Source organism: Lethenteron reissneri, chromosome 60, assembly GCF_015708825.2.
Source record: "Lethenteron reissneri isolate LAM-NWPU_2019-01 chromosome 60, ASM1570882v1, whole genome shotgun sequence".
Lineage (NCBI taxonomy): Eukaryota > Metazoa > Chordata > Hyperoartia > Petromyzontiformes > Petromyzontidae > Lethenteron > Lethenteron reissneri.
In genome coordinates, this window is record NC_083838.1 from 7,320,222 (window position 1) to 7,343,319 (window position 23,098).

The following is a 23,098-nucleotide window of genomic DNA, read 5'->3' on the forward strand; positions in this document are numbered from 1 at the left end:
GTGTGTCTGCGTGTGTGTCTGCGTGTGTGTCTGTGTGTGTGTCTGCGTGTGTTGCGCACCGCACGTAGACAGGTCGAAACGAAACATGTTTTACTGGTAGGAACCTCCTGGTTACACCAGCCCACAGGGGATTATTGTGTCCGCCCGTCGGAGGGGCTGGGTGGGAAGGGGAGGGGAGGGTGGGGAAGGGCTGGGTGGGGAGGGTGGGGAGGGGCTGGGTGGGGAGGGGCTGGGTGGGGAGGGGCTGGGTGGGAGGCGTGGGACTGGGGGGGGAGGGTGGGGCTGGGTGGGGGGTGGGAGGGGTGGGGCTGGGTGGGGAGGGGTGGGGCTGGGTGGGGAGGGGCTGGTCACCCCGTGGTGCCCTTATAAAACTCAACGTTTAACCTACTCACGCCGGTTTGTGCCCGCCCTCACAGTCGGGCATATTTGCGGAATACACCACGCCGCCGTTGACCCTGGCCATTGACCGAGCAACCCAACGTTCCTACCAGCTCCCTCCGCAGGAGGAATGTGTTGTTATTTTTAACCAGGTAAGGCCCCCACTGAACTATGTAGCTCTTTTTCAGAAGCGACCTGGCCACAAATGATAGGTCAACGAAGTGGCTTATCATCATCTTCAGCAACCAAACACTCTAAACGCGTGATGTTGTTGAATCTAAATGTGGAGGGAAAACCCCGAGGGCCGGAAAGAAATTCACGCGACCAGAGAGACGCAGACTCCAAATATACAGGGTCTCTGTGTGAGTCTATGTGTCTCTGTGTGAGTCTATGGGTCTCTGTGTGAGTCTATGTGTCTCTGTGTGAGTCTATGGGTCTCTGTGTGAGTCTATGGGTCTCTGTGTGAGTCTATGTGTCTCTGTGTGAGTCTATGGGTCTCTGTGTGAGTCTTTGTGTCTCTGTGCGAGCCTATGGTCTATGTGTGAGTCTTTGTGTCTCTGTGTGAGTCTATGGGTCTCTTTGTGAGTCTGTGGGTCTCTGTGTGAGTCTATGTGTCTCTGTGTGAGTCTATGTGTCTCTGTGTGAGTCTATGTGTCTCTGTGTGAGTCTATGGGTCTCTGTGTGAGTCTATGGGTCTCTATGTGAGTCTGTGTCTCTGTGTGAGTCTATGGGTCTCTTTGTGAGTCTGTGGGTCTCTGTGTGGGTCTATGGGTCTCTTTGTGAGTCTATAGGTGTCTGTGTGAGTCGATGTATGTACCATGTTGAAATTATTTCGCACCATACGTGCCAACCGTGCTAATTGACGGTGCGGGGTGGGAAGCACAACAAAGTACTAGCTCAAGAAATGAGCTCGTCAATCTCGACGACGATGACGACGACGATGATGATTTTAAAGTGCATAGCTCTGTTGACTTCCTAATGTCGGTCAGGAAGAGCGTTCCAGACGGCCGCAGAAGCAGCAGCGCAACTGACAGCGCCGCGCGATGACGACGACGACGACGAAGATGATGACGATGATGACGATGACGATGACGACGATGACGATGACGACGGTGATGACGATGATGACGATGATGACGATGATGATGACGCTTTGACCGTCTTTGTTCTACGGCTCAGCCAGCCAATGACGACAACGACGACGATGATGGTGGTGGTGGTGGTGTTTGGGATAAACACAAAAACTGCATCACAAATCTCACTCGAGTGATGTACTTGTGCCGCAGCAATGCCGGATTGGATCTAAATCTGGAGCTGGATTTGCTTCGGAACCTGGATCGGGATCGGGACCGGGATCTGGTTCGAGATTTGAATCCTGATCCAGAAGGAGATCTGCTCCGGCATCTGAATCCGAATCCCCCATCGGGAACCGGTTCGGGATCTGAATCCTGATCTGGAGCGTAGTCCGTTGCGGGCATCCGGCTTGTGCGCCATGGATCGGCTGCCGTCTGCGGGCGGATCGAAGCGTCTGAGGCCGTGGCTGCTGGAGCAGATCGAGAGCGGCCTCTACCCGGGTCTGCGCTGGGAGGACGACTCCAAGGCCACGTTCCGAATCCCCTGGAAGCACGCGGCCAAACACGACTACTGCCAGCAGGAAGATGCGGCCCTTTTCAAGGTCAGCCCAGAAGCAGTGTCTCTCTCTCTCAGTGTCCAGAAGCAGTGTCTCTCTCTCTCAGTGTCCAGAAGCAGTGTCTCTCTCTCTCAGTGTCCAGAGACAGTGTCTCTCTCAGTGTCCAGAAGCAGTGTCTCTCTCTCAGTGTCCAGAGACAGTGTCTCTCTCAGTGTCCAGAAACAGTGTCTCTCTCTCAGTGTCCAGAGACAGTGTCTCTCTCTCTCAGTGTCCAGAGACAATGTGCCTCAGTTTGACACGTAGGCTGTCGCGATCAATATTATCCATGATTTAGAAATTATTTGGAAGGTTTAAGTCATCTCACCTCGCAAAAATCAGTCGTCCATCCAGTTATTGTGTTGGTGAGTGGGTGGGTGCATTGGTGGGTGGGTCTATTGGTTGGTGGGTGCGTGGGTGGGTGGGTGCGTGGTGGGTGGGTGCGTGCTGGGTGGGTGGGTGCGTGCGTGCGTGGGTGGGTGGGTGCGTGGTGGGTGGGTGCGTGCGTGGGTGGTGGGTGCGTGCGTGGGTGGGTGGGTGGGTGCGTGGGTGGGTGGTGGGTGCGTGCGTGGGTGGTGGGTGCGTGCGTGGGTGGGTGCGTGGGTGGGTGCGTGGGCGAGTGCGTGCGTGCGTGGGTGGGTAAGTGCGTGCGTGCGTGCGTGGGTGGGTGCGTGCGTGGGTGGGTGGGTGCGTGGGTGGGTGGGTGGGTGCGTGGGTGGGTGGGTGGGTGCGTGCGTGGGTGGGTGCGTGGTGGGTGGGTGCGTGGGTGGGTGGGTGCGGGCGTGGTGGGTGGGTGCGTGCGTGGGTGGGTGCGTGCGTGGGTGGGTGGTGCGTGGGTGGGTGGGTGGGTGGGTGGGTGGGTGCGTGGGTGGGTGCGTGCGTGGGTGGGTGGGTGCGTGCGGGGGTGGGTGCGTGCGTGGGTGGGTGCGTGCGTGGGTGGGTGGGTGCGTGCGTGCGTGGGTGCGTGCCTGGTGGGTGCGTGCGTGCGTGGGTGCGTGCGTGGGTGGGTGCGTGCGTGGGTGCGTGGGTGGGTGCGTGCGTGGGTGGGTGCGTGCGTGCGTGCGTGGGTGCGTGCATGCGTGGGTGGGTGCGTGGGTGGGTGGGTGCGTGCGTGGGTGGGTGCGTGCGTGGGTGCGTGGGTGGGTGCGTGCGTGGGTGGGTGGGTGCGTGCGTGCGTGCGTGGGTGCGTGCGTGGGTGGGTGCGTGGGTGGGTGGGTGCGTGCGTGCGTGAGTGCGTGCGTGGGTGGGTGCGTGCGTGGGTGGGTGGGTGCGTGCGTGGGTGGGTGCGTGCGTGGGTGGGTGCGTGCGTGGGTGCGTGGGTGGGTGGGTGCGTGGGTGGGTGGGTGCGTGCGTGGGTGGGTGCGTGCGTGCGTGGGTGGGTGGGTGGGTGCGTGCGTGGGTGGGTGCGTGCGTGGGTGCGTGGGTGCGTGGGTGCGTGGGTGGGTGGGTGCGTGAGTGGGTGGGTGGGTTTAGATATGTGGATGGTTTAGATATGTGGATGACACACTGGTGGTCTGGCCACATGGCAAAGGTACACTCAACGATTTTCTAAATCATCTCAACTCGCAAAACCCGTCCATTCAGTTTCCGATGAAAGTGGAAGTTGACAGAATTCTCCGTTTCTGGATATTCTGCTCGTGCGTGGCCGAAATGGTAAAAAAAATTAACCCGTAAAAACAAAGTTTTTCACTATAAATCCTTTATATGCGTGGCATCGGTTTTATTTTATTATTCATTTCTGTTTTTCTTAAGTAAGAGTTTCATTTTTATCACATTGGTATTTTAAATTAAATATGAAAAAACATTTTCCTAAAAAGTGGAAAATTTTGGAAAAAAATTTTCACGAAAATAAATTGTCACTCACAACGAGTCTGTGTGCAAAATGTCAGCTCGATTGGATCACGGGAAGCGGGTTAAAAAAACGACCGAAAGATTTGCACGGTCGTAAGCGCGCAAGCAAGCAAGCAAGTGAACTTAATATAAAGGACTTAATAGCCCACGCAGCGTTTACCGGAGAGAAAATGCACAATGACCCCTATCTTCATGCAGGGTCACACCATAACCCCGCACAGAATTATTCTCTTATCAAGAAAGTGATAAGTCTGAGAAGTGAAATTAAACATGTTAAAGCAGCGCTGCAATTGAAAGGTTGCAATGATGCACGAATCAACAGGGCACTGAATGCCAAACCCCAATCTAATGACACGAGCGTTGAAACTGTTCAAGCACTTAAAACTATAAATATACCGTACATTGAATTTCGATTTAAAGCTTTCGTGAATGCAGGGATTCATCTTCTTGGTTCTTTCGGTATGCGTGCGTGTGTGTGCGTGCGTGTGTGCGTGTGTGTATGTGTGCATGTGTGCGTGTGTGCGTGTGTGTGCGCGTGTGTGTGTGTGCATGTGTGTGTGCGTGTGTGCGTGTGCGTGCGTGTGAGTGTATGTGTGTGTTCATGTGTGCGTGCGTGCATGCGTGCGTATGTGTATGTGTGTGTGTATGTATGTGTGTGTATGTGTGCGTGTGTGTGTGTGCGTGTGTGCGTGTGCGTGCGTGCGTGCGTGTGTGTGTGCGTGTGTGCGTGTACATGTGTGTGTGCGTGTGTGTGCGTGTGTGTGCGTGTGTGCGTGTGCGTGTGTGTGTATGTGTGTGTGCGTGTATGCGTGTGTGCGTGTGCATGTGTGTGCGTGTGTGTGTGCGTGTGTGCGTGTGTGCGTGTGTGTGTATGTGTGTGTTCATGTGTGCGTGCGTGCATGCGTGCGTGTGTGTATGTGTGCGTGTGTGTATGTATGTGTGTGTATGTGTGCGCGTGTGTGTATGTGCGTGTGTGCGTGCGTGTGTGTACATGTGTGTGTGCGTGTGTACGTGTGTGTGTACATGTGTGTGTACATGTGTGTGTGTGCGTGTGTACATGTGTGTGTGCGCGCTGCAGGGCTGGGCGCTGTTCAAGGGCAAGTTCCGGCAGGGAGACCGCGCGGACCCCCCTGCGTGGAAGACGCGTCTGCGCTGCGCCCTCAACAAGAGCTCCGACTTCGAGGAGGTGTCGGAGCGCAGCCAGCTCGACATCTCCGAGCCCTACAAGGTCTACCGCGTGCTGCCAGAGGGCTCCCGGGGAAAAGGTGGACAACTAGCACCGTCCCATCACTCCGTGTGTCACCCTCTCATCACTCGTGTGCGGCCGTTCCATCGCTCCGTGTGTCACCCTCTCATCACTCGTGTGTCACCCTCCCATCGCTACGTGTGTCACCCTCTCATCACTCGTGTGTCACCCTCCCATCACTCGTGTGTCAGCCTCCCATCACCCTTCCATCGCGCGTGGGGGGGAGGGGGTGCCGATCACCTCGCTCGCTTTGCTGTGAGTGGGTGGGTGCATTGGTGGGTGGGTGCACTGGTGGGTGGGTGCGTGGGTGGGTGTGTGGGTGGGTGGATGGGTGGGTGGGTGCATGGGTGGGTGGGTGCGTGGGTGGGTGGGTGGGTGCGTGGGTGGGTGGGTGCGTGGGTGGGTGTATTGGTGGGTGGATGCATTGGTGGGTGGGTGCATGGGTGGGTGGGTGGGTGCGTGGGTGGGTGGGTGGGTGGGTGCGTGGGTGGGTGGGTGTATTGGTGGGTGGATGCATTGGTGGGTGGGTGCATGGGTGGGTGGGTGGGTGCATGGGTGGGTGGGTGGGTGCATGGGTGGGTGGGTGCGTGGGTGGGTGGGTGGGTGGGTGCGTGGGTGGGTGGGTGGGTGCGTGGGTGGGTGGGTGGGTGCGTGGGTGGGTGGGTGCGTGGGTGGGTGAGTGGGTTGGTGGGTTTAGATATGTGGATGGTTTAGATACGTGGATGACACACTGGTGGTCTGGCCACATGGCAATTTTCTAAATCATCTCAACTCGCAAAACCCGTCCATTCAGTTAACCATGCAAGTGGAAGTTGACAAAACTCTCCCATTTCTGGATATTCTGCTCGGGTGCGGCCGAAATGGTAAAATAACCCACACAGCGTTTACCGAAAGAATGTGTCGGATGGTGATGGTCTGAGAAGTTAAATTCAACAGCGCTGCAATTGAACGGTTACAATGAAGCACAAATCAACAGGGCACTGAATGCCAAAACCAAATCAAATGACACGAGCGTTGAAACTGCCCAAGGAATTAAAACAATAAAGATACCGTACATTGCGGGAGTAGCTGATAAACTAGCCAGATGTTTGGAAAAAGAAAACATCCGAGTCAGATTTGGCACGGTACGTAAAATACAGGAATTCATATTTGCTACAACAGAAGGTGTGCACATGATTAACAGAAGGTGTGCACATGATTAACTGCACGTGTGGCAAATGTCATGTTGGGCAAACAGGACGAATGATCAGCACGAGACAAAAAGAACATCAGAGAAATATAAAATACTCCCAAATACAACTGTAGCAGTAGCAGAACACGCGTGCCAACCAGGACACTCGATTGCTCTTGATGATGTTGAAGCTCTGTGCAAAACCGGCGAACATTGTTTGTGCATCGTGTACGTTGAGTACCTTTGGGGCCGTCCATAAATGACGTCACGCGATTTTGAACGATTTTTGCCCCCCCCCTACCCCCACCCCCTTCGTCACACGGCGTCACAAAAAGTCAGACCCCCACCCCCCTCAAATATGACGTCACAAGCTCTGCCCCCCCCCCCCCCAAAAAAAACATGCTTCAAATCGCTTTAAACTATTGGAGAAAAAATTTATTAAAAAGTCTATTTAATTAAGTAGAACGTTGTTTTTTTTTTTTAAAGTTGCGCATTTTGATGTGACGTCACACATCGTCACCCCCCTCCCCCCCTAGGTGCGTGACGTCATTTATGGACGGCCCCTTATGAATAACCCAATAGACACCCATTGTTATGTATACACATTAATTAATCCCCCCCACCCTCCGATTCACACGTGAGGGGCTCACAAGGGAAGTCATCACATCCACCCCTCTGTTTAAGCAACGAAACGGGAAGGATTTCTCCACAAATCTGGCTGTCGCCTGATGAAGCTGGTTGTAATTAGTGGTGAAACGTCGTAAATCAGATTGTAGATGTTGAGGCTTGGCTCTCCAACACACCGGTGGTGCTGTACTAGTGATATACTACACTATACACTACACTACTATACACTACTATACACTACACTACACACTACACTACTATACACTACACTACTATACACTACACTATACTACTATACACTACACTATACACTACACTATACACTACTATGCACTACACTACTATACACTTCACTATATACTACACTACTATACACTACACTACTATACATTACACACTACACTATACACTACACTATACACTACACTATACACTACAATACACACTATACACTACACTACTATACACTACACTACTATACACTACACTATATACTACACTACTATACACTACACTACTATACACTACACTATATACTACACTACTATACACTACACTACTATACACTACACTACTATACACTACACTATATACTACACTACTATACACTACACTATACACTACGCACTAGTGCTGTACTGGTGACGAATTGTCCACGTTCTGTTTACGTGACAACCCTTACGTATTGTGGCAGGTGGTGACGGGTTTATATTGACGCAATCTAACAAACAAAAAGCAATATTATGGGTTGTGAGTGCGTGAGTGAGTGATGAGTTAGTGAATGGGTGAGTGGGTGAGTGAGTGGGTGAGTGGGTGAGTGAGTGGGTGAGTGGGTGAGTGGGTGAGTGAGTGGGTGAGTGGGTGAGTGGGTGAGTGAGCGCGTGAGTGATGAGTTAGTGAATGGGTGAGTGAGTGGGTGAGTGGGTGAGTGGGTGAGTGAGTGGGTGAGTGGGTGAGTGGGTGAGTGAGCGCGTGAGTGATGAGTTAGTGAATGGGTGAGTGAGTGGGTGAGTGGGTGAGTGAGTGGGTGAGTGTGTGCGTGAGTGATGAGTTAGTGAATGGGTGAGTGGGTGAGTGAGTGCGTGAGTGATGAGTTAGTGAATGGGTGAGTGGGTGGGTGAGTGGGTGAGTGGGTGAGTGAGTGCGTGAGTGATGAGTTAGTGAATGGGTGAGTGGGTGAGTGGGTGAGTGAGTGGGTGAGTGAGTGCGTGAGTGATGAGTTAGTGAATGGGTGAGTGGGTGAGTGAGTGCGTGAGTGATGAGTTAGTGAATGGGTGAGTGGGTGGGTGAGTGGGTGAGTGGGTGAGTGAGTGCGTGAGTGATGAGTTAGTGAATGGGTGAGTGGGTGAGTGAGTGGGTGAGTGGGTGAGTGAGTGCGTGAGTGATGAGTTAGTGAGTGGGTGAGTGGGTGAGTGGGTGAGTGAGTGCGTGAGTGGTGAGTTAGTGAATGGGTGAGTGGGTGTGTGCGTGAGTGAGTGAGTGGGTGGGTGAGTGGGTGAGTGAGTGGGTGAGTGGGTGGGAGGGTGGATGAGTGGGTGAGTGGGTGAGTGGGTGGGTGAGTGGGTGGGTGAGTGGGTGAGTTTGTGGGTGAGTTGGTGGGTGAGTGAATGGGTGAGTGGGTGAGTGAGTGGGTGGGTTAAATTCTTTGCCTGCTCAACAGGGGTCGTGGGTTCAATCTCGACCCTGACGCCTGCTGCTGTATATTTGGAGTCTGCGTCTCTCTCTGTGGTCGCTTGGGTTTTTCTCCGTGTCCTCCGGTTTTCCCCTCCACACGAAGCATCAACATAACCATGGGTTTAAAGTATTTGACTGCTGTTGTTTGTGTTGTTAATGTTGTTCTTGTTGTTGTTAGTGTTATTAATGCTGTTGATGTTCTTGGTGTTGATGATCTTGTTGATGTTGTTGTTGATGTTTTGTTGTTGATGTTCTTATTGTTGATGATCTTGTTGATGTTTTGTTGTTGTTGTTCTTGTTGTTGCTGTTGCAGGAGACACGGACGATGACGACGACGTCACGGACGACAAGATGAACATCGTCAACACAGACGCCTACAGCGTGTATCGCAGAGTGAGCGCTGTGCAGCGCACTCACCCGCTCACTCACCCGCTCACTCACTCACTCACTCACCCGCTCACTCACCCACCCACTCACTCATCTACCCACTCACTCACCCACCCACCCACTCACTCACCCACCAACTCACCCACTCACTCACCCGCTCACTCACCCGCTCGCTCACTCACTCACCCGCTCACTCACCCGCTCACTCACTCACCCGCTCACTCACCCGCTCACTCACTCACTCACTCACCCGCTCGCTCACTCACCCGCTCACCCACCCACCCGCTCACTCACCCACTCACCCGCTCACTCACTCACCCGCTCACTCACCCGCTCACTCACTCACTCACTCACCCGCTCGCTCACTCACCCGCTCACCCACCCACCCGCTCACTCACCCACTCACCCGCTCACTCACTCACCCGCTCACTCACCCGCTCGCTCACTCACTCACCCGCTCACTCACCCGCTCACTCACTCACCCGCTCACTCACCCGCTCACTCACTCACTCACTCACCCGCTCGCTCACTCACCCGCTCACCCACCCACCCGCTCACTCACCCACTCACCCGCTCACTCACTCACCCGCTCACTCACCCGCTCGCTCACTCACTCACCCGCTCACTCACCCGCTCACTCACTCACCCGCTCACTCACCCGCTCACTCACTCACTCACTCACCCGCTCGCTCACTCACCCGCTCACCCACCCACCCGCTCACTCACCCACTCACCCGCTCACTCACTCACCCGCTCACTCACCCGCTCACTCACTCACTCACTCACCCGCTCGCTCACTCACCCGCTCACCCACCCACCCGCTCACTCACCCACTCACCCGCTCACTCACTCACCCGCCCACCCACTCACTCACCCGCTCACTCACCCGCTCACTCACCCGCCCACCCACTCACTCACCCGCTCACTCACCCACTCACTCACTCACCCGCTCACTCACCCGCTCACCCACTCACTCACCCGCTCACTCACTCACTCACTCACCCGCTCACTCACCCGCTCACTCACTCACTCACTCACCCGCTCACTCACCCACTCACTCACCCGCTCACCCACTCACTCACCCGCTCACTTACACACTCACTCACCCGCCCACCCACTCACTCACCCGCTCACTCACCCACTCACTCACTCACTCACCCACCCACCCACTCACTCACCCGCTCACTCACCCGCTCACTCACCCGCTCGCTCGCTCACTCACTCACCCACTCACTCACTCACTCACCCACCCACCCACCCACTCACTCACCCGCTCACTCACCCGCTCACTCACCCGCTCGCTCACCCGCTCACTCACTCACTCACCCACTCACTCACTCACCCACCCACTCACCCACTCACTCACCCGCTCACTCACCCGCTCACTCACCCGCTCGCTCACCCGCTCACTCACTCACTCACTCACCCACCCACTCACTCACTCACTCACCCGCTCACTCACTCACTCACTCACCCGCTCGCTCACCCGCTCACTCACCCACCCACTCACCCACCCACTCACTCACTCACCCACTCACTCACTCACTCACCCGCTCACTCACTCACTCACCCACCCACTCACTCACTCACCCACTCACTCACTCACCCACCCACTCACTCACTCACCCACCCACTCACTCACCCGCTCACTCACCCGCTCACTCACCCGCTCGCTCACCCACCCACCCACCCGCTCACTCACTCACCCGCTCGCTCACTCACCCGCTCACTCACCCACCCGCTCACTCACCTGCTCACTCACCCGCTCGCTCACTCACCCGCTCACTCACCCATCCACTCACTCACCCGCTCACTCACCCACCCACTCACCCACCCACTCACTCACTCACCCACCCACCTGCCCACTCACCCACCCGCCCGCTCACTCACCCGCTCGCTCGCTCACCCACCCACCCATCCGCTCACTCACCCATCCGCTCACCCACCCACCCGCTCACTCACCCGCTCACTCACCCACCCGCTCACTCATCTACCCACTCACTTACCCACCCACCCGCTCACTCACCCACCCACCCGCTCACTCACCCGCTCACTCACCCACCCACCCGCTCAATCACCTACTCACTCACCCACCCACCCGCTCACTCACCCACCCACCCGCTCACTCAACCACCCGCTCACTCATCTACCCACTCACTTACCCACCCACCCGCTCACTCACCCACCCACCCGCTCACTCACTCACCCGCTCACCCACCCACCTGCTCAATCACCTACTCACTCACACACCCACCCACTCACTCACCCACCCACCCGCTCTCCGCTCGCTCTCCCGCTCGCTTACCCGCTCACTCACCCACCCACCCACTCAATCACCCGCTCACTCACCCACCCACCAACTCAATCACCCGCTCACCCACCCACCCACTGACTTGCGTGCGGTGTTACCCGCATACAGAGTACGGAGAGTGGCGGCGGCGTTGCGGTTTAGCGCGCGTCGCGCTACGAACCCCGCTTGCCGAGTTCCATTCCCACTCACGGCCACGTGGCAGGAGGAGGTGGCAGTGATGGGTGGGACGTGTGGCATGTAGGGCGGTGGAGGGTAGCTCACTGAGACGGGCACGGGAGAGGTCGGTGACCGGGGGGACGAGAAGACCTAGAGACACGCTTCACCACCACCACAGGGGGTGGTGGTGGTGGGGGGGGGGGGGTAGTGATGGTGGTGGTGGTAATGGTGGTGATGATGGTGGTGGTGATGGTGATGGTGGTGGTAATGGTAGTGATGATGATGATCATGGTGGTGGTAATGGTAGTGATGATGGTGGTGGTGGTGGTGGTGGTGATGATGATGATGGTGGTGGTTATGGTGGTGATGATGATGGTGGTGGTGGTGGTGATAATGATGGTGGTGATGATGATGGTGATGATGATGGTGGTGGTGATGATGGTGGTAGTGGTGATGATGGTGGTGGTAATGGTGTTGGTGGTGATGGTGGTAATGGTGGTGATGATGGGGGTGGTGATGGTGGCGGTGATGATGGTGGTGATGGTGGTGATGATGATGATGGTGGTGATGATGATGATGGTGATGATGATGGTGGTGGTGATGATGGTGATGATGATGGTGGTGGTGATGATGATGATGGTGGTGATGATGATGATGATGGTGGTGGTGATGATGATGGTGGTGATGATGATGGTGGTTATGATGATGGTGGTGGTGGTGATGATGATGGTGGTGGTGATGGTGATGGTGATTATGATGATGGTGGTGATGGTGGTGATGATGATGGTGGTGGTGTTGGTGGTGATGATGATGGTGGTGTTGATGGTGATGGTGGTTATGATGATGGTGGTGATGGTGGTGATGATGATGATGGTGGTGGCGGTGGTGAAGATGATGATGATGATGATGGTGGTGGTGGTGGTGGTGGTGATGATGATGATTATGGTGATGATGATGGTGGTTATGATGATGGTGGGGATGATGATGGTGATGATGATGATTATGGTGATGATGATGGTGGTTATGATGATGGTGGGGATGATGATGGTGATGATGATGATGATTATGGTGGTGGTGATGGTGGTTATGATGATGGTGGTGGTGGTGGTGATGGTGGTTATGATGATGGTGGGGATGATGATGGTGATGATGATGATTATGGTGGTGGTGATGGTGGTGATGATGATGATGGTGGTGGTGGTGATGGTGGTGATGATGATGGTGGTGATGATGATGATGGTGGTGGTGATGATGGTGATGATGATGGTGGTGATGGTGGTGATGATGATGATTATGGTGATGATGGTGGTGGTGGTGATGATGATGATGGTGGTGGTGATGATGGTGATGATGGTGGTGATGGTGGTGATGATGATTATGGTGATGATGGTGGTGGTGATGATGGTAATGATGATGGTGGTGATGGTGGTGATGATGATGATTATGGTGATGATGGTGGTGGTGGTGATGATGATGATGATGGTGGTGATGGTGGTAATGATGATGATTATGGTGATGATGATGGTGGTTATGATGATGATGGTGGTGATGATGATGGTGATGACGACGGTGGTGATGATGATGGTGGTTATGATGATGATGATGGTGATGATGATGATGATTATGGTGATGGTGGTTATGATGATGGTGGTAATGATGATGATGCCTGTAAGTGGCCACGGCGTCAACGGTGCCGCAGTCGCAGGGTTCCGGCAGGAGGAAGGGAGTGATGGCGGCTGTGGTGTCACCCCGTGCCCTGTGTCCCCTGTTCTCCAGCAGACGGCCTCCAACAGGCAGTGCCACAAGAGGCACTCCCAGCTCGCGGATCGCAGTCCCTGGCACTCCCAGCACGCCAGTCAGTAATGAGATCATCATCATCATCATTGTGATCATCATCATCATTGTGATCATCATCATCATCATTGTGATCATCATCATCATCATCATTGTGATCATCATCATCGTGATCATCATCATCATCATTGTGATCATCATTGTGATCATCATCATCATCGTCGTGATCATTGTGATCATCATCATCGTCATCATCGTGATCATTGTGATCATCATCGTCATCATCGTGATAATTGTGATCATCATCATCATCATTGTGATCATCATCATCGTGATCATCATCATCATCATCATCGTGATCATTGTGATCATCATCATCATCATTGTGATCATCATCATCATTGTGATCATCATCGTGATCATCATCATCATCTTTGTGATCATCATCATCATTGTGATCATCATCATCATCATTGTGATCGTGATCATTATCGCTGTGATCATCATGGTCGCGATCATCATCGCTGTGATCATCATTATTGCGATCATCATCATCATCATCACTGTGAGCATCATGGCCGTGATCATCATTATTACGATCATCATCATTGTGATCATTGTCTTGGTCGTGATCGTTATCATTGTCAACAAACCCCTACAAGTGTGGGTGGGAGCCCTCATCCAGCAGTGCATTGACATGAGGGGCGGCGATGTCACTGCTCAACGCCACTGCTGGTTAAAGGGGCTTCATGCGACCCCTTTAGAGTTGAGTTTGTTCGACTAGACAGGCCAGACGCCTAACACGAGGAGACCCATCGACTCACATAGAGACCCGTAGAATAAGATAGAGACCTATAGACTCACTCAAAGACCCGTAGACTCACTCAGGGACCCATAGACTCACTCAGAAAACCATACACACACAGAAACCCATAGATTCACAGAGACCCAAAGACTTACCCTGAGACCCATAGACTCACACAAAGACCCATAGACTAAAATAGAGACCCGTAGAATAAGATAGAGACCTATAGACTCACTCAAAGACCCATAGACTCACTCAGGGACCCATAGACTCACTCAGAAAACCATACACACACAGAAACCCATAGATTCATAGAGACCCAAAGACTTACCCTGAGACCCATAGACTCACACAGACACCCATAGACTCACACTGAGACACATAGACTCACACTGAGACCCATAGACTCACACAGAGACCCATAGATTCACACAGTGACCCATAGACTCACACATAGATCCATAGACTAACGCAGAGACCCATAGACTCACACAGAGACCCATAGACTCACACAGAGACCCATAGACTCACACAGAGACCCATAGACTCACACAGAGACCCATAGACTCACACAGAGACCCATAGACTCACACAGACACCCATAGACTCACACAGAGACCCATAGACGCACACAGAGACCCATAGACTCACACAGAGACCCATAGACTCACACAGAGACTCATAGACTCACACAGAGACACACAGACTCACACAGAGACCCATAGACTCACACAGAGACCCATAGACTCACACAGAGACCCATAGACTCACACAGAGACCCATAGACTCCCACAGAGACCCATAGGCTCACACAGAGACCTATAGACTCACACAGAAGATCCATAGACTCACACAGAGACCCATAGACTCACACAGAAACCCGTAGACTAACACAGAGACCCATAGACTCACACAGAGACCCATAGACTCACACGGAGACCCGTAGACTAACACAGAGACACATAGACTCACACAGAGACCCATAGACTCACACAGAGACCCACAGACTCACACATAGATCCATAGACTCACACAAGAGACCCATAGACTCACACAAGAGACCCATAGCCTCGCACAGAGACCCATAGACTCACACAGAGACCCATAGACTCACACAGAAACCCATAGGCTCACACAGAGACCCATAGACTCACACAGAGGCCCATAGGCTCACACAGAGACCCATAAACTCCACAGAGACCCACAGACTCACACAGAGACCCACAGACTCACACAGACACCCATAGACTCACACAGAGACCCATAGACTCACACAGAGACCCATAGACTCCACAGAGACCCACAGACTCACACAGAGACCCATAGACTCACACAGAGACCCATACACTCACACAGAGACCCATAGACTCACACAGAGACCCATAGACTCACACAGAGACCCATACACTCACACAGAGACCCATACACTCACACAGAGACCCACAGACTCACACAGAGACCCATAGACTCACACAGAGACCCATAGACTCACACAGAGACCCATAGGCTCACACAGAGACCCATAGACTCACACAGAAGATCCATAGACTCACACAAGAGACCCATAGACTCCCACAGAGACCCATAGACTCACACATAGATCCATAGACTCACACAAGAGACCCATAGACTCACACAAGAGACCCATAGACTCGCACAGAGACCCATAGACTCACACAGAGACCCATAGACTCACACAGAGACCCATAGGCTCACACAGAGACCCATAGACTCACACAGAGACCCACAGACTCACACAGAGACCCACAGACTCACACAGACACCCATAGACTCACACAGAGACCCACAGACTCACACAGAGACCCATAGACTTGCACAGAGACCCATAGACTCACACAGAGACCCATAGACTCACACATAGATCCATAGACTCACACAAGAGACCCATAAACTCACACAAGAGACCCATAAACTCACACAAGAGACCCATAGACTCACACAAGAGACCCATAGACTATCACAGAGACCCATAGACTCACACAAGAGACCCATAGACTCACACAAGAAACCCATAGACTCACACAGAGACCCATAGACTCACACAGAGACCCATAGACTCACACAGAGACCCATAGACTCACACAGAGACCCATAGACTCACACAGAGACCCATAGACTCACACAGAGACCCATAGACTCACACAGAGACCCATAGACTCACACAGAGACACATAGACTCACACAGAGACACCATAGACTCACACAGAGACCCATAGACTCACACAGAGACACATAGACTCACACAGAGACCCATAGACTCACACAGAGACACCATAGACTCACACAGAGACCCATAGACTCACACAGAGACCCATAGACTCACGCAGAGACCCATAGACTCACACAGAGACACATAGACTCACACAGAGACCCATAGACTCACACAGAGACCCATAGACTCACGCAGAGACCCATAGACTCACACAGAGACACATAGACTCACACAGAGACCCATAGACTCACACAGAGACCCATAGACTCACACAGAGACCCATAGACTCACACAGAGACACATAGACTCACGCAGAGACCCATAGACTCACACAGAGACACATAGACTCACACAGAGACCCATAGACTCACACAGAGACCCATAGACTCACACAGAGACACATAGACTCACACAGAGACCCATAGACTCACACAGAGACCCATAGACTCACGCAGAGACCCATAGACTCACACAGAGACACATAGACTCACACAGAGACCCATAGACTCACACAGAGACCCACTTCTTTAGAACTTGTTGTTGTTGTTGTTGTGTTTAGTTTGTTGTCCTTCCACCTGCACCTCCAATTCGTGGGGTTGGCTACGTACTGTGTAAAAGAAGTTCCACACATATAATTGCATGTTTTCCCACCAGTACGTGTGGGTAAGGCAGACTTGACTCTATTGCCAGAAAGAGTAAAAAGCTACTCTTGTTATATACTCTTAGTTTTTTCGCTAAAGTCACGTCGGTAAAAAAGTGAAATTAATAAAAAATACAATCATAAAAATCACGACGTTTCGGAGGCAACACAAGTCTCCGTCATCAGGTGGGACCGTCACAGCCAGATTTGCTGCATCAAGTGAGGCAGTGATTCCAAGATGCAAGCTCTTAAATACAAGTTAAGGGGGAGGAGAGGGGGGGAGCTTATCAGAATGTGGTAGCCAATGAATGGGACGTATTGGGAGGGGGCGGTGCTAAACGAGAGCATGAGGTGTACGTGGACATTTGTAATTCGGGGTGGGGGTCACACAGTAGTGATATATTTTTTTATATTTCCTTGCAGATATGTTTGCCGGACAGATGAAGAATATCATCTCAAACATCGACCCAGGTATTTACTCACAACGCCCTGCCGATGATGCCTATCAGGAGTGAAACTTTGCATCACGGTGGCTCGGAGATGTTTACTACCTCGCCTAGTCTACAGGAGGTCGTGGGTTCGATCCAGACCCTGACGCCTGCTGTGTATTTGGAGTTTTGAGTGTCTTTCTCATCATCGTTACGGTGGCTAGGAGATGTTCACTACCTCGCCTAGTCTACAGGAGGTCGTGGGTTCGATCCAGACCCTGACGCCTGCTGTGTATTTGGAGTTTTGAGTGTCTTTCTCATCATCATCACGGTGGCTAGGAGATGTTCACTACCTCGCCTCGTCTACAGGAGGTCGTGGGTTCGATCCAGACCCTGACGCCTGCTGTGTATTTGGAGTTTTGAGTGTCTTTCTCATCATCGTTACGGTGGCTAGGAGATGTTCACTACCTCGCCTCGTCTACAGGAGGTCGTGGGTTCGACCTGGAGCCTGACGATGCCTGCCGCTGTATATTTGGAGATTGCGTGTTGGATTTTTCTCCGGTTTTCCCCCGCAAATTTAGAATCAACATCAGCACGCGTTTAGAGATCATTTGACTGCCGCGATGAATTTTCACGTGATGATGATGATGATGAGCAAATGTGTTGACTCATCATTTGTGATGGCCAGATCGCTTGTGAACAAGAGTTGCACTACAGCTTAGTCGGGTCTTACCTGGTAACAATAAACATAGTTTAGTTTCAGTTTATCTTCTTCTTGGTTCTTTCGGTAAAGTCACGTAGAAGGGAAGTAATAAAATAATAAAAATATAACATAATAAGATAATTCTCACGACGTTTCGGCCACAACGCAAGTAGCCGTCCTCAGGTGAAACCAGGTCTGTCGAGGCGACAGCGTCTGAATGAAACAGCACACGTGCTTGGAGCATATATATAAGCTGGGTTGGAAGGGGGGGGGAAGGGAGCGCCTTGACAAAATAATTTGCATATCAAGAGGAATCCAGCACACCCATGGGAAATGCAGGTATGTGATTAGTACTACTTGTGTAAGTGCATTATGCAGGATTAGCAGCATCCAAGGGAGGGGATATGGGAAATGCAGGTATGTGATTAGTACTACTTGTGTAAGTGCATTATGCAGGATTAGCAGCATCCAAGGGAGGGGATATGGGAAATGCAGATATGTGATTAGTACTACTTGTGTAAGTGCATTATGCAGGATTAGCAGCATCCAAGGGAGGGGATATGGGAAATGCAGATATGTGATTAGTACTACTTGTGCCCGTGCATTATGCAGGATTAGCAACATCCAAGGGAGGGGATATGGGAAATGCAGGAATGTGATTAGTACTACTTGTGTAAGTGCATTATGCAGGATTAGCAACATCCAAGGGAGGGGATATGGGAAATGCAGATATGTGATTAGTGCTACTTTGCCCGTGCATGATGCAGGATTAGCAGCATCACAGGGAGGGGATAGGGGTAGCATTAATACAATTTAGTTTCAGTTTAGTTAAACCCTGATCTGTAAAGAAGTATGCCCTCTAATCTCTCACATTAACATCATGCTAATCCCTCACATTAACATCATGCTAATCTCTCACATTAACATCATGCTAATCTCTCACATTAACATCATGCTAATCTCTCGCATTAACATCACTAGCCCCGGCCACTTCTTTATGACCCTTGGGCTACACCCATTTCAAACCTTTTAAAACAGTCTGCATCAGCAGCAGACCATGCTTTCCCACCTGATGATGATTGCTTGTGTTGCGCCCGAAACTTCGTGATTTATTTTATTTTATAACCACGTGACTTTACCGAAGGAACCAAAGAGTATGGATTGCTGCAGTCACGAAAGCTTCAAATCAAGTTTATGTTTCAATCACATAGTCACTTGAATGTCAGGACCAGACATTGACAGTAATTGGTTTCACCGGGGGTTCATAATGGGCGTGTCAGAATCACTGGGGAGCTCTGATGATGTTCAGGCTTGAGTCTCAATATCATCATCATCATGTTCACAATGATGATGATGACAAAGGTGATGATGATGTTGACGATAATGTCGCCAATGATGATTTTAGCAGTGATGATGATCCTGATGCTGACGATGATAATGACGATGACGTTGGTGATGATAATGACGATGATTTTAGAAGTGATGATCATGATGATGATGACGATGGTGATGATGAAAATTAATTTATCAGTGAATGATCATGACGACGATCTAGGTGATGACTGTTGATGACGACGATGATTTTCGCAGTGATGATGATGATGACGATGGTGATGATGTCGATGATGACGATCATTATGACTGTGATGATGGTGGTGGTGGTGGTGGTCATTGTGACTGTGGTGATGATGACGGTGGTGGTGGTCATTATGACTGTGATGATGGTGGTGGTGGTCATTGTGACTGTGATGATGATGATGGTAGTGGTGGTCATTATGACTGTGATGATGGTGGTGGTGGTGGTGGTCATTGTGACTGTGATAATGATGACGGTGGTGGTGGTCATTATGACTGTGATGATGGTGGTGGTGGTGGTGGTGGTCATTATGACTGTGATTATGGTGGTGGTGGTCATTGTGACTGTGATAATGATGATGGTGGTGGTGGTCATTATGACTGTGATGATGATGATGACGGTGGTGGTGGTGGTCATTATGACTGTGATGATGGTGGTGGTGGTCATTGTGACTGTGATGATGATGGTGGTGGTGGTGGTGGTCATTATGACTGTGATGATGGTGGTGGTGGTCATTGTGACTGTGATGATGATGATGGTGGTGGTGGTCATTGTGACTGTGATGATGGTGGTGGTGGTCATTGTGACTCTGATGATGATGATGACGGTGGTGGTGGTGGTGGTCATTATGACTGTGATGATGGTGGTGGTGGTCATTGTGACTGTGATGATGATGGTGGTGGTGGTGGTCATTGTGACTGTGATGATGATGGTGGTGGTAGTGGTCATTGTGACCGTGATGATGATGGTGGTGGTGGTGGTGATGGTGGTGGTCATTATGACTGTGATGATGGTGGTGGTGGTGGTGATGGTGGGTGTCATTGTCACTGTGATGATGATGGTGGTGGTGGTCATTGTGACTGTGATGATGGTGGTGGTGATGGTGGGTGTCATTGTCACTGTGATGATGATGGTGGTGGTGGTCATTGTGACTGTGATGATGATGGTGGTGGTGGTCATTGTGACTGTGATGATGGTGGTGGTGATGATGGTGGTGGTTGTCATTGTGACTGTGATGATGATGGTGGTGGTGATGATGGTGGTGGTTGTCATTGTGACTGTGATGATGATGGTGGTGGTGGTCACGTGTACCAACCACGTGACAACACCAACGTTGGCCCATCGTTTGATGCTGCATCGTGGCCAACGTCACTCCGACCGGATTGCCGCAGAGACACAAAGATCCCCCGGGTAGCCTCAACACGCAGCCAGGGAAAGTGCAGTTGGCGAGCAACTATTGAGGCCGGCACGGCACACGACGAGGAGGCTGGTATAACAAATACAAAGATCCCCCGGGTAGCCTCTGACTGTTGGGGCAAGTGCTGTTAGTAGCGAGTAGCAGCACCAATGAAGGCCGGCACTGTGGCACACGAGGGGGTGGGTGGCCAGCACCACGCCCGGCCGCCTTTGTCTCCCCAGTGGCGATGTTGACCACACACCGCACCGGGTACTCATTTGAGGCTGAGTCGAACTAGGGGAGGTCCAAGGACCGGTTCAGATAATCGCTGTCACTGGTGTCGACCGTGAGTGGGAATTGAACCCGGGTTACCGGGTTTGTAGCGCAGCGCACTAACTACTGCACCACCGCTCCCTATCAGCCCCACCACAACCACAACCACCACAACAAAAACCACCACCATATCCATCACCACTGCCATCACCAACAACCGCCATTCGCCACTTAGTGGCGGTGACGTCACCACGACGCTTGTGCCAGGCCATGTGCACCTTGAGGCCACGTGAAGTGTCGAACGCCCGCTGGCAGGAGGTCACGGGGCAGACCCAGCAGGTGCCACGGGTCGACTGACTGAGATGACCGAGATGACTGGCTGATGCACCACGTGTGCCCCCCCTACTGTACCAACTTGCTGTGCTTTAGCCACCCATCACCACAACCACCCTCACCACCACCACCACCACCTATGATCACTGTTTCATTACTTTTATGGCTTTATTTTGGTGATTTTCGAAAAGTGTTTTGGTTTGGCCATGCTTGTTTGTTGTAGTACAGAGTTAGACTGATGGCCTTAATCTAAGTTGTCTTGTGGTTGTTTGACTTGCATCCCACTGGGATTTTTGCACACAGTGTTGGTGTACGGTGCTTTTTCTGCAATATTTTGCTGTCTTTTCTTGGATTTTCTGTTTGCACTCAGTCACATATTCACTTTAAGATGTTTTCTTTTTCATGTTTTTGTTTTCTGTTTGTTGCGGTTGCACCCGATTCAAGAGCCGAATGGCTCACAGGGCTCTACCTAATACATGCACTTGAACTTGAACCACCACCACCCCCGCGGCAGGCTTCTACGAGATGGACGTGCTGGTCAAGTACAAGGACGAGCGAGTGCTCTACGCCCGCGTGTCGCACCCCCTCGGCTGCCGCCTCGCCTTCAACGCGGGCGCCCAGGCCGGCTACGACCCGCTCACCGCCATGCTGCACTTCCCTCACCCGGCCGCCACCACCGTCGCTTCCGCGCTAGCGTCACCGCAGCAGCAGCACCAGCAGCCATCGCTGTTCTACCCGGGCCGTCACGGCGAGCTCTTGGCCGCCGCGCTCGGCAGCCTGGGCCGGGGATTGACCCTCCGCGTGGACGCGGCGCTGGGCAGGCTTCAGGCCGAGCGGCTGTGCCGGGGCCGCGTCTACTGGAGCGGCCCGTGCGCGCCCACACACTCGGGCAGGCCCAACAAGATGGAGCGCAGGGCGGCCGTCACCCTGTTCGACCGCGACAGCTTCATGAGAGGTGACGCGGGACGCGGGGGTCACCCACCCCCCACCTCAATTCCCTACTTCCACCCTCCACCTCCACCCCCCCCCCCCACTTACACCCCCCACTTTCATACCCCCCCCCCCCCACCTCCTGGACGAGGGCACGGAAGTTGGTCGCTGAGTGGAGCCTTCATCTGGAAAAATACAAACTGGTTAAGAGTCGTTTCTTTAGTTTTAGTTGAGGGATGTCCCCTCTGTGTTTTTCCAGAGCTCCACAACTTCACGCTGGGAGGTCCGGAGCCTCAGACGGAGATCGTCCTCTGCTTCTGTGAGGAGTATCCCGGTGGGAACCTGCAGAAGAAACTCATCACAGCGCACGTGAGTGAGACCGGAAATCATCATCATCGTGGTCAAGATCATCATCATCGGCGTCATCGTCAACGCCATCATCGTCCCCATCGTCATTATCATTGTCAGTATCGTCCTCATCATCACTATCATCAGCATCACTATCATCATCTTCATCATCAGTATTGTCATCATCAATATCGTCAGTTTCATCATCAGCAAGCATCATCAGTAGCAGTGACAGCATCATTATCAGTAGTAAGAACAGGAGCAGCAGCAGTAGTATCAATTGCGTCACCACCACCTCCATCACTTCCATCACCACCACCTGCGGATGGACTCGCCCCCGCCATAGGAAAGTGATATTTCCACCACTGCCTCTGCAGGGCTGTGAACAGAC

At 52.4% G+C, this 23,098-nt stretch overlaps 1 protein-coding gene across 3 annotated transcripts in view; it reads left to right on the top strand.

Annotated features, from left to right (window-relative positions):
* LOC133357934 (interferon regulatory factor 4-like) overlaps positions 1-23,098 on the top strand; it is a 42,668-nt gene extending 19,570 nt beyond the window's left edge. For 2 of the 3 annotated variants that reach the window (XM_061576123.1, XM_061576125.1), the window contains exons 2-8: positions 1,665-2,053; positions 4,974-5,160; positions 8,927-9,006; positions 13,244-13,322; positions 17,363-17,410; positions 21,944-22,384; positions 22,619-23,098. In XM_061576123.1, coding sequence (XP_061432107.1) covers positions 1,871-2,053; positions 4,974-5,160; positions 8,927-9,006; positions 13,244-13,322; positions 17,363-17,410; positions 21,944-22,384; positions 22,619-23,061 — 1,461 coding nt within the window. In that variant the 5' untranslated portion in view covers positions 1,665-1,870 and the 3' untranslated portion in view covers positions 23,062-23,098. The remainder of the gene's footprint in view (positions 1-1,664; positions 2,054-4,973; positions 5,161-8,926; positions 9,007-13,243; positions 13,323-17,362; positions 17,411-21,943; positions 22,385-22,618) is intronic. The other variant, XM_061576126.1, reaches the window with a different exon arrangement.